The sequence below is a fragment of the Mus pahari genome, chromosome 2 (genome assembly GCF_900095145.1).
Source record: "Mus pahari chromosome 2, PAHARI_EIJ_v1.1, whole genome shotgun sequence".
Lineage (NCBI taxonomy): Eukaryota > Metazoa > Chordata > Mammalia > Rodentia > Muridae > Mus > Mus pahari.
In genome coordinates, this window is record NC_034591.1 from 99,957,099 (window position 1) to 99,968,360 (window position 11,262).

The window sequence follows — 11,262 nt, forward strand, 5'->3', positions numbered from 1 at the left end:
AGATCACTGCCTACATCTAAAATACCTTTAGTAAACTACAACTGGTGTTTTGTTTGTTTGTTTGTTTTTGTCTTTCCTATCCAACTTCCTTATGTCCATTCTTCTGATAATGTAATCTTTCCCTCCTGGACATGCCTGTGACTTAGGCTTGGCCAATCACAGTATCCCATTTCCTTGGACACACTCATTGGCTCAATGGAGTCATGTGATATGAGCAGAGCTGTCCTTGTGATTCTTGGTTTACAGCTGAAAAAGTAGCTTTGGCTTCTAAGATCTGTGGCTGAAAGGATGTGGAAGCAGCCATATTTCTTTTTTTCTTTAACATTCATTTATTTTGTGTATGTGTGCATGTGTGTGCATGCACACGTGTGCCAAAGCACACATGAGAGGTCAGAGGACAACTTGAGTCACGTGGGTTCTGGAGATCAATGCCAGCAGCACACGCCTTCGCTCATGGAGTCATCTCAGCACAACCTTCTTTTCTTCCTCTTCGAGTGGGGCCATTTACAGCAGGAGAGAAAGAAATCAGGCAGAACAAGCAGAGATGACAGACAGACAGACAGACAGACAGACTCCCTCTAACACTGAATCCTAATTCCAGAGGCTGGGACCTTGACTCCTAAAGTCCTTTGTGCAATCCTGAGGGTATCTTATTCCTGACTTCTCTACTAAGTGAGCCATGAATTTCTCCTTTTACTTAACTGTGGGCCTTCTTAAAGGCATGCCAGTGTATACCTGAAATTCCAAGACTTTGGGGAACTGAGGCAGGAGAATCACAAATTCTGGGCTAGTCTGGGCTACACAGTGAGTTCAAGACCAGTCTGAACTATGTATAAGACCTTGTCTTGAAAAAAAATCCTTATTTCAGCATCTCCTTCTTAGCTGGAGTGTGTGCCTGTGTGTGTGTGTGTGTGTGTGTGTTTTCAATCTCTTTTATCCTGAAGTAAAATCCACTTCCATCTTGAAAGTGGAATAGCACAAAGGCTTAGTACATGTGTCCCTTCTGTAGAGAAGCAAAGATGACATCTGTGGTTCCTGGTTTAGCAGAAGGAAACTCTGGCTATAAACATCGCTCAACATGTTTAAGACTAGAGAGCTGGAAAGATGGCTCAGCAGACCTGCTACTTTTCAGAAGGCCTGAGTTCAGTTTCCAAAATGCACATCAAACCACTCACAACTGCCTACAACTTTAGCTTTGGGGATCCATTGCCCTCTTCTGGCCTCTAGAGGTAGCTGTATTCACGTATACATACATTAACATACACATATACACATAATTTTTTAAAAAATAAATCGCAGATTTAACTAAAGCCTAGATATGGGTGGTTAAGACCCATCCCGAGATGATAAGATCAGATGTTGGGGAAAGCATGTCCACCTTCCACTGCGTGGGGTTCACAGTGAGTGCCCGACATGGATCATGTGGTTCAGCTGTGACGGTGGGATAAAGCAACAGTCACAATAACCACGGCCACTGCTATGGGTAATGCTTTATTGTTCATACGTTTCCTCCTTTGATCCTTGCAGCAACCCTGAGGTAGGTATATCCCCACTTTACAGATGAATAACCAATGTCCCTAGGTTAGACTACGTGCCAAAGCTCCCACTCAAAGCCACTGGTAACTCCAAACCCAAGGGGACTCTTGAGTAGTTCACAGGCTGCTGTCAAGGAAAGTAGAACAGAAACTTCAACTGGAAAGGGCTGCATCCTCACCGGGGTTCGAGGTCCCTCACCAGGGATGGACGAGGCACATTCACAGGCCAAGAGCAGGACGGAGCAGATGCAGCGCACACAGGGATAACGAAGCAAGAAAGGAGGCGACGGTGTCTTCAAGCACGTGCAGAGCCTAGCTTCACGGGCTTCCGAGGACTGGAGAGACATGGGATCAGCAGCAGTGTCCAGGGACTGGCCTCAGGCAGCAGGCCAGGGAGGAACTGCCTCACAGCAACACCTCCTCCATTTATGTGGCCCAAGTGTGGTGACTATGGACCGTGGTCCTTTAACCTCATTAAGGCCTTGAGAATCTGATGAAAGCCATCACACACACACACACACACACACACACACACACACACACACACACACACACGACAATCCTGATCTATATGGTAAGCTGCAGGACAGNCACACACACACACACACACACACACACACACACACACACACACACACACACGACACACATGGACAGATACTTTGCATACAATTTCAGGGGGTCCTGCTAGGGGACTCCTGCTTTAGGGCAAGGGTGAAAGTCACTGAGGCAAACCTTCTTAAACCTGCTTGTATTTCCTACACACTTTTCTGGGTTCCTTTTGTCATAACCCCGATATCTAGAATGTTGTGAAGATCATATTAAATGGAAACCAAGGGAAGAGGCCTCAGCCTCCACTCCAGCCAGGGAAAAGCAGCGGTGGCAGGGCAGTGGTGGCAGCCAGAGGAGAAAGACAAGGAGAAGGACGGGGCCACGTTGTGTCCTGCTGCCCTTCCCACCAGAAGGTCACTTTGGAAACTTTGCTCAAAGTTGAAGAAGCGCTGTGGGGTGATGGGGTCGTGTGGTTTCCCTCACTGGCTACCGAGGGTAAAGTTGTCCCCCGTTCCAACCTTCCTCTCCGACCCCCCCCCCAAAAGCACCTAGGCACCAGCCCTGTCATCCACACACACCTGGACAGGTCTTCGAGGCACACCAGTGTATAGACACACTCTCTTCAAGGGACAAAGGGAAACTGAGTTGGGAGAGATCTCAAGGCAGTCGGGGGATCATGCGCTCCCCAGAGTCAGCAAACTGGAAAATCATACAGCACCACAAGGATGCAGGGCACACACACGCTCCAACGACCCCGCAGTGCTCCCTCTTTCCGGGACCCACCATCAGCAAATCAGAGCCTGTGTCCTTGCTCCACCCCACAAGCTGATGGGCCCAAGACAAGAGGCCATAGCAGAGGGTTACAGGGTTGATCTCTCACTAGAATCAGGAATCGGGCAAAGGTCTGGCACTCAGCTCATCTAGGTCCAGAGGACAGACACTGACGTGTGATCACACAGACTCCAAGAGAACGGAGCAGCCATGATCATCTCCCAGGTGCCGTGACCCTGGTTTTCGTAGCCGCTAGTTCCAGAGATTGCTCATGGCTGGCAGTCATTTTCCTGGCTTTAGATAGATGTCTCATCACACGTGGCCAGAGGAGCCCCAGTGAGCCGGATGTGGGCTGGGCTCGGGCAAGAATCCAGCAGGAAGGGTGGGGGGAAGCCACCAAAACCACTGCCCCGCTTACCCAGGGCCAGGGGCAGCCGTTCATCTTCAGGCGAAGGAGAGGGAGGGTCTTGGCTATAGCTTGTGGTCCCAGAAGGTGGAGCCCCCAGATCTAAGCCCACCTTGTCTCTAGCTAGAAGCTCCCTCTGTCGCCGCCGCTGCTGACGGCGACCAATCAGGAGGAGAGTGAGGGATGCTGCAAGAACACCCAGGAAAAAGCCAACCAGCCCAGCCCCCACAACGGTGTGGGCCCGGTTTGCCGGCCCCCTCTGGCTGCCCCATACCAAGCTATAAGCAGCCACCACACGGGCAGCTCCACCCTCCTGACACTCGCAAGCATAAGCCCCCATGGCTCCTGGGGTCACCACCACCTCTAGACCATCCCTCCGGGGGGTGAGCGCAGTCACTCCACTGGGCTGGTGCCACACACAGGATGCCCAGGCAGAACTGGGGGAGCAGGGCAGGACCACGTGGCCCACGGTAGCCACCGGAACTTCAAACACTACCGGATGTTCTGTGGAGAGACGGCAAAGACACAAAAGACATGAGGCTACAGGCAGGAAGTAGGATGGGGGCATATGGAGAGATGTCAGATATAAGAGAGTTGTAGAGCCGGGCAGTAGTGGCGCACGCCTTTAATCCCAGCACTTGCGAGGCAGAGGCAGGCAGATTTCTGAGTTTGAGGCCAGCCTGGTCTACAGAGTTCCAGGACAGCCAGGGCTACACAGAGAAACCCTGCCTTGAAAAACAAAAACAAAACAAACAAAAAGATAGAGTTGTAGGAACATTGCCAAAAGGGATTCCCAAAGGGAAATGGAAAAGCCCTGGGTCCTGGGTCCTGGGTCCTAGGTCCTGGGTCCTGGGTCCTGGGTCCTGAGTCCTGGACTGCCATGACTTCATGGATTCAAGTTTTTTGAATGAGACAAAAAAGATCAACTCTTTAGCCCCTTCCTGTACATCCCACCCACATTTCTCTGAGCCATACAAACCTCCAGGTTCTTTGGGACACAAAGAAGAGACATCTGCTGACTCTATGTCTTGAACCATCCTACAGAGAAGAGAATATCTGGTAAATCTAGTGTTCGAATGTGCTTGCACCTTCCTCGGACCCTCACAGCACCATAGTACTCAGCCCCACGGTACTCCCAGTACCACAGTACTCAGTTATCACAGTACTCAGTTATCACAGTACTCAGTTATCATAGTACTTGGTTATCACAGTACTCAGTTATCACAGTACTTGGTTGTCACAATATTCAGTTAACATAGTACTCAGTTAACACAGTACTAAGTTATCACAGTACTAAATTACCACAGTACTTGGTTACCACAGTACTCAGTTATCACAGTCCTCACTCCAGAACCCATCATGTTAGAAATCACTACTGGAGTTAGTCAGCATTCACCCCTCCACCTAACATTCCTCAAGGCATTTGCCCTGTCAAGCATACACATATTCCTAGCTGACAGTCTGTTGGAAAGATGCTTGGCGGATATCCCCTAAGAGGAAGAGACATCTGAGAAGTGAAACTGCTATCCATGGCTCCAGGGTGTCTCTCCTTTAACCTGAGGCCTGGGGGGAGGGGCTGTGACTCCTGGTAAGCAAGCTTGTCATGTCATGCAAGCATGAGGACCTGCTTTAAACCTTCAGCATCCAGGTAAAAGGCTGGGTGTGAGGCGAGGTTGGTGGCACGCCATGGGCTTCAAAACAGAAAATCCCAATGTTACGATGAAAAAGTATTTTGCAAACAGCTGGCCAAAACTATTCCATTGAGAGAATGGAAGTTAAAGATTAACGGCTGAGACTAGCTCAGGGGAGGGCGCCTCCCTACCCACACAGACCTAGGTTTGAATCAGGCACTAATCGTGACGCCTATAATCTCAGTGTGTGGAAAGATGCGGCAGGAAAGATCACTATGAATTTGAGGCCAGCCCGGGTTCTACAGATTAGGGTGAGTTCTAGACCAGCCTGGGCTACAAATTAAAACATTATCACAATATTTTTTTTAAATTAAAAGATATTTATAAAGCACATAAGCCTACGAGTATTGATGGTATTATTTGAATCTTGAATTATACAGGTTGTTTTAAGTATATGCAAATGAGGAATCTGAAACATCACTGTATATTTTATAACACTAAGAAGTTAAGAATTGGGTATGGCTACATCAGTATTACCTATTATGTAACATGGTTATTTTGTGTGTGTATATTTATGTTTGTGTGTGTGCAAGTGGACATACATGTGTGTGTGCACGCGTGTGCACGCGCATGCGTGTGTGTTGAGCCCAGAGGACGATCCTCATTCTGTACTGAATGACAATCTGTCATTAGACAGCATGCACCTTTTTCCCCCACTTCAGTGCACTACATGGGTGCAATTCCCTCAGAGGCCAGAAGAGGGCACTGGCGCCCCTGGAACTGTGAGTCATCCTGTAGGTGCGAAGACTTGAACCTGAGTCTTCTAGAAGAGCAATGCTGACCCATGTCTCTCTCCAGCACCCTTTTCTTTTGTTTCAGTGCCCTTGTATGCCACAGATACTCAAAGATGTATGAATAAAATACATGATATCTAAGATTTGCTTCAAAATAACTGGCAGTGAAGTCGTTAAAAACACAGTGTTGGTCAGGCAGCAGTGGTGGAAGGGGTGGAGATACACAAATTTATCATTTTAGTCATATTTATTCATTCATCATACTTTTAAATACGTTTAAATTTTCCAAGGATAAGATCCTTTTAGGAGAGTTCTTATATGACAAGAGAGCCATTCTGAATTATTCAGGGTGAGGGAGGGACATCAGGGTTTGCTTCCGTGTGACATTTTTTAAGGTCACCCCTGAGAGGCAAATGGATGACAGGAGCCCAGAATTAGGATCCCCCAGTGAGAACTGACTGGGTTAGGGGAATGGATCAGTGGAAACAGTGCCTGCTGTACAAACCTGATTAAGTGAGTTTGGTTCCCCCAGAACCCACATCAAAGTTGGCCACAGTAGGACAGGTATCCCACAAGTCCCTGTGCAGCCCTACTGTCTGATGAGGAGGAAGAGACAGAAGAAACTAGAAGCTTGAAGGCAGCTAGCTTGAATACACAATAATGAGCCACAGGCAGACCTTGCCTCAAAGTGGAAGAAGACGAGCAGGGTTTGTCCTCTGTCCTCTGACACACAAGCTGTGACAATGACATACACTGGCCAGTCCTCATGTATACACATACACCCACCTCACATAAATATACATCATACATACACACATATCATATACAAACACACACATACATATACACCCTAATACCTCACACACACACACACACGATGCTGGCTTGGTGGAGGTGGAGGTGGAGGTGGAGGTGGAGGTGGAGGTGGAGGTGGAGGAAGCCAGTGGAGCAATGACCCGCTGTGGAGCTGGAGTCACTATCACCCGAGGTACCATGTGTGCAATGTCCGGTCTAGCATTAATTAGCACCAGACGGACAGACAGATGAGCTAACATGGGCTGACCAACGGGCAGGCAAGTGCTGCGGCTCCAAACAAGAAGCCACACACAGAGAGAATGGCATCGGCAGATGAGACAGGCATATGGGAGGGCGGAGTCCGGGAGCGCGGGCAGGCAAGAGACCAAAGCAAAGCAGCCCCACTCACCCACGGTGCTCGCCGGCATGGGCCACACAAGCATCGAGCCGGAAGCTCCAGGCACACACGGGGTCCTGGGCCAGGATACACTCTGAGCAGCTCTGGAGACGGCCACAGTTGCTGGTGTTCACTTGCGTCACCTCAGTATGGGAGCCCACCAGGAGCCAATCCTGTAGAAATGGAACGGGAGAGAAAACAGCGCTACATCGTCGTGACCAGACCGCTAACCGGCCACAGACTCGACTCTCCCCATCAGGCTCCCCGAATACACAACTCACATGGTACAATTTCATGCTCTCAACCGGCTGTGGTTCCGGGAACAAGGCCAGATCCTCCAGGACACTGAGCTGAGCTCCAATGCGCACAGCCCGGTGGAGGTGTCCATCCTCTGGGAGGAAGGAAAAGGGCAAGAAAATGGCTTAGCTGGCACTGTGCCTGGAACCCTGGTGCCTGGATGTCACAGGGCACCTCTCTGTGGTGACGTTATGGGCAGTTTGCTTGATGCTGTATACCTGTCCCCAGGTAGAGCACATCATATTCTTTCCCTGAGAGGCTGGTCACCCTGTGAGCCACAACTCTGAGATAGGCTGTATCCGTAGTGACCAGCAGGGGGCGGCCCTCAACTGGAAACACGGGCCTGTCCATGAGCGGGTGGTCCCTGATAAAGGTGAGCACACGGTCTGGCAGGGAGAGTGAGGATCCAAACTGCTGGAACTTCATGTTGTTGGTGATGCACTAAAGGAGACAGGTCTGAGTGACAATGTTTCTCAGGGAACAGGAAGTGTCAGGGGTGTTTAGCAAAGCTCTTGTCCTTTGCGATGGTGAAAAAAAAAAAAAAAAAAAAAAAAAAAAACAAGCCTGAGATGAAGACCTGCCCCACCCCCTCCTCACCTCTCCAGGTCTGGGCTGGGGCACCTCGTTGTCCATGACAGGTAGTCCCCTGTTGCAGTCATGTTTTAGCTCTCTAAAGGGACCGTTCAGCACTGCTCGAATGTCTTGGGGTCGGAAGGCACACACAGCAGAGATGGCAGCCCCTTCCCTGGAGGAGTCACGGATTGGAGGTAAGTATCTTGAGAGAGCCAGGGGACAGCAACTCATCCCTTATTAAAGACCTGGTCCCGGAGAAACGCACAGGAGCCATGCAGCCGAGGGAAAGAGAGTCCACCTGCAGTGACCATACCAACTCCACAGACACCCTTACCCCCGTCACCCTGTCATCCACACCAGGACCCCCTCACCACTGGGAGGAAAAGATGCCATAAAAGATGGGGGTCCCCACGCCAGGCCGAGGTCGAAGCTCTGTCATATCCTGCAGAACCCCCGAGGCCCGGCCATGCTCGGGCCCTGGACACAGCAGGTCAGCCTTTAGAAACGTTGTCCATCTCTGCTGAAGGGTCTTCCGGCCCCCAAGGTCCCCCTGGGGTGACAGGAAAATGGGAAACACTCTTTTTTTTTTTTTTTTTTGGGAAACACTCTTTAGAAGACCAATACTAGACAAAACGTGTGTAGACCCTTGTGTGTGCTCCCAAAGATCATAGCACACGGACAGACTGGGAGACAGGCATGTAGAAGAACAGACATAGTCTGAGAAACTGGGGGTAATAGGGTGCAGAGATGGATAGGGTTGTGATAACAAGGACAATAACAACGTAAATCATGATAAAGAACTGTGACTTCACTTAGTCCTTAAAACCAATTTGTTCTCTTATAAAAACTCTACATATATGTTTCAAAGGTGCCAAGGAACTAGCTAGAGGTCACAGAGGAAGGAAGTGGTGGGGCAGGACTTGAACCTGGGTCCATCATTACATCCTTCCTTAAACTTCTAATGTAAACCAACTTCCTATAGACAGTGTGTCATGAAGGTAAGTGTGGGGGAGAGCCAGATCTGCCAGAGCGGCCAGGGCCTTCTCCCTCACCTTCCTCAAGCTCCCACGAGAGAAACCTAGGCAGAGAACAAACCAGACAGAGGAGAGAGGCAAAAGAGACCCAGGGAGGAAGAGATGGAAGGCCAAATGCTGGGAGATGACAGCCAGCCAGGACAGAGATCTCACCGCACACACACGGGCCACTCGTGGGACCTTGATGCGCTCATATGAGTCCAAGACTCGGGAGGTCTCCGTGAAGAAAAAGAAGATTTCATCGTCTCCATCTTCATCCCCCCACTCAGCCGGGCTCAGGACCATAGCTGCGACAAAGGCTGGGGCTGAAGAAACCAATGACCTCAGATCTTCAGACAGCCTGGGGCTACGCAGCCTCCACCCGACCTGTGTCCCAGGTAACCCTGTCCCTCTTCCCACCATTAAGCCAGGATGATAAGGTCTCTGTTCGAATCCAGTCCTCAGCTCGACCCACAGCTCGGGAGATAATCGGCTCAGTCCCCAGGAAGTTTTTCACAGTGGCGGTGTAGAGGACGCCCCCTGCAGGGTGACAGGAAAGAGATGAGCAGTCAGAGACACACAGACCCCCGGACGCAGAAGCAGTCACAGGCAGAGCGTGGGACAAAGCAGAGTAGCAACAGGCAGACTGAGCATGCACCAAATGTCACCACAGGGGACACCTGACTCACAGGAAGTGCTAGAGAAGGAAGCCTGCACTGAAGGAGAATTGCCAGAAGGACCCAGGTATGACAGGAGCAGAAAGGCGCCTCTAGTGGACATTGGGTGTCACTGCAGTAACCTGGTGAGAGCTAACTGTCCTGAGACTCCCCAGGCGGTGTGGCATTTGCTTTGCAGCAAACCCCAAGTTTTCCACTATGGGGCAGAGAACCCGTATTCTTTCTGAGCATTGCTGGGTACACTACCCTGGAACCATCCACAGCTAAAGAGTATACTGGGATCGCTTGGATACTTGAAGTAGGTCGTCAGGCCCAGCAACTCTAACTGCGTAAAATGTCCCAACACCTTGCATTTCAAGCAGGCAGGAGTCACACTGATAACAAGTGGTTCAAGCCACACTTTGGGAAATACCAGCTCAGTTTGAGGAAGCTTCACAGAAGTGGGGGGTGTCTCCTGCACTGAGACAGTCTCGAGCACTCTAGGAATAGTGGGGGTAAGAGATGAATCACAGGCATGTTGAGACACAAGAGAGGAGCAGCTCTGCCACCATGAATAACATGGGCAAGGGGTCAGACACAAGGAATAAGAAAGTGTCTGTGGGCCATAGAAAGTCATGGGCACCCGGGGTCTGTCCAGCAGCTCAGGCATTCTGGGAAAAGCAAGGCGGCAGGGTTCCATCGGCTGCTGTACACAGAGCACTGTGCTGAGCGCATCACCCCCTCCATGAACTCCCTTCTGGGGCAAGGAGGACAAGCAGATGTTCAGGGACCAGGAGTCCTGACCTGGGGGAGGGAGAAGGGCAGACGATGATCCAGCCATGCCTATTTGGGATTGCAGCATCTTTTGGGGGGCAGTAGAGAAGTACCAGGGATTGAAACTGGGACCCTGCATATGCTGAGCAAGTGTTCCACCGCCTGAGCTATATTCCCAGCCCCACAGTATCTCCGAAGAATAAAAAGGTTGCCAGTTAGAGGGCATCAGAGAGAAAGACAGAAGCAGTGAACAGAGGAGCCATACTCAGGCATAAGGACCATGGCTGACGCCCACGGGGGCAGACATTTCTGCACTGAGCAAATGAATAGAGGCAAGGCTAGAGGCGTGGAGATGTGTCCTCGTTTGTGAAGTGTGCTCTGACATGCCAGGAAACGAGGTCTTTACCTCACAGGAAAGAGAACAGCAGATATTTTTTTTAAATGGGGAGTGTAACATAATTAATTTGTGTACTTAAAGAAAGCAATGAGGGCTGGAGTATAGCTCAATGGCAGAGCACTGGCTTAGTAAGCCCAAAGTGCTGGGTAAGAAGCCCATGATGATGGTGATAGTGATAACGACGATGATAATGGTCGGACATGGCGGTGTGGATTTGTAATCCCAGCAGTAGGGAGGCTGAGGCAGGAAGATCAAAAATTGAAGGCAAGCCTGAACTCAAAAAACAAGAAGCACATGCCTTTCATCACAGTGCTCGGGAAGCAGAGGCAAACAGATCTCAAGGCCAGCCTGGTCTAGAGAGCAAGTTCTAGGACAGCCAGGGCTACGCAGGGAAACCCTGTCTCAAAACAAAACAACAACAAAGATGGCTCACCCATTAAGAGCACTGGCTACTCTTGCAGAGGACCTGAGTTTGATGCCCAGCATCTACATGGAGGCTCACAACCATCCTTGACTCTAGTCCCAGAGGGTTCCAAAGCCCTCTGCTGGCCTCCTTGGGTACTGCAGGCACATGGTACCCCATCTCTCTCTCTCTCTCTCTTTCTCTCTCTCTCTCTCTCTCTCTCTCTCTCTCTCTCTCTCTCTCTCACACACACACACACACACACACA

At 50.2% G+C, this 11,262-nt stretch overlaps 1 protein-coding gene across 4 annotated transcripts in view; it reads right to left on the reverse strand.

Annotated features, from left to right (window-relative positions):
* Positions 1-2,135: 2,135 nt before the first annotated feature.
* The window catches only part of Sema4f (ssemaphorin 4F), a 27,331-nt gene continuing 18,204 nt past the window's right edge, over positions 2,136-11,262 (reverse strand). For all 4 annotated transcript variants that reach the window (XM_029535567.1, XM_021190200.2, XM_021190204.2 and 1 more), the window contains 9 exons: positions 9,185-9,304; positions 8,939-9,090; positions 8,123-8,301; positions 7,776-7,923; positions 7,397-7,619; positions 7,163-7,272; positions 6,894-7,054; positions 4,244-4,302; positions 2,136-3,768 (listed from right to left, as the gene is read on the reverse strand). In XM_029535567.1, the coding sequence (XP_029391427.1) occupies positions 3,155-3,768; positions 4,244-4,302; positions 6,894-7,054; positions 7,163-7,272; positions 7,397-7,619; positions 7,776-7,923; positions 8,123-8,301; positions 8,939-9,090; positions 9,185-9,304 (1,766 nt within the window). In that variant the 3' untranslated portion in view covers positions 2,136-3,154. The remainder of the gene's footprint in view (positions 3,769-4,243; positions 4,303-6,893; positions 7,055-7,162; positions 7,273-7,396; positions 7,620-7,775; positions 7,924-8,122; positions 8,302-8,938; positions 9,091-9,184; positions 9,305-11,262) is intronic.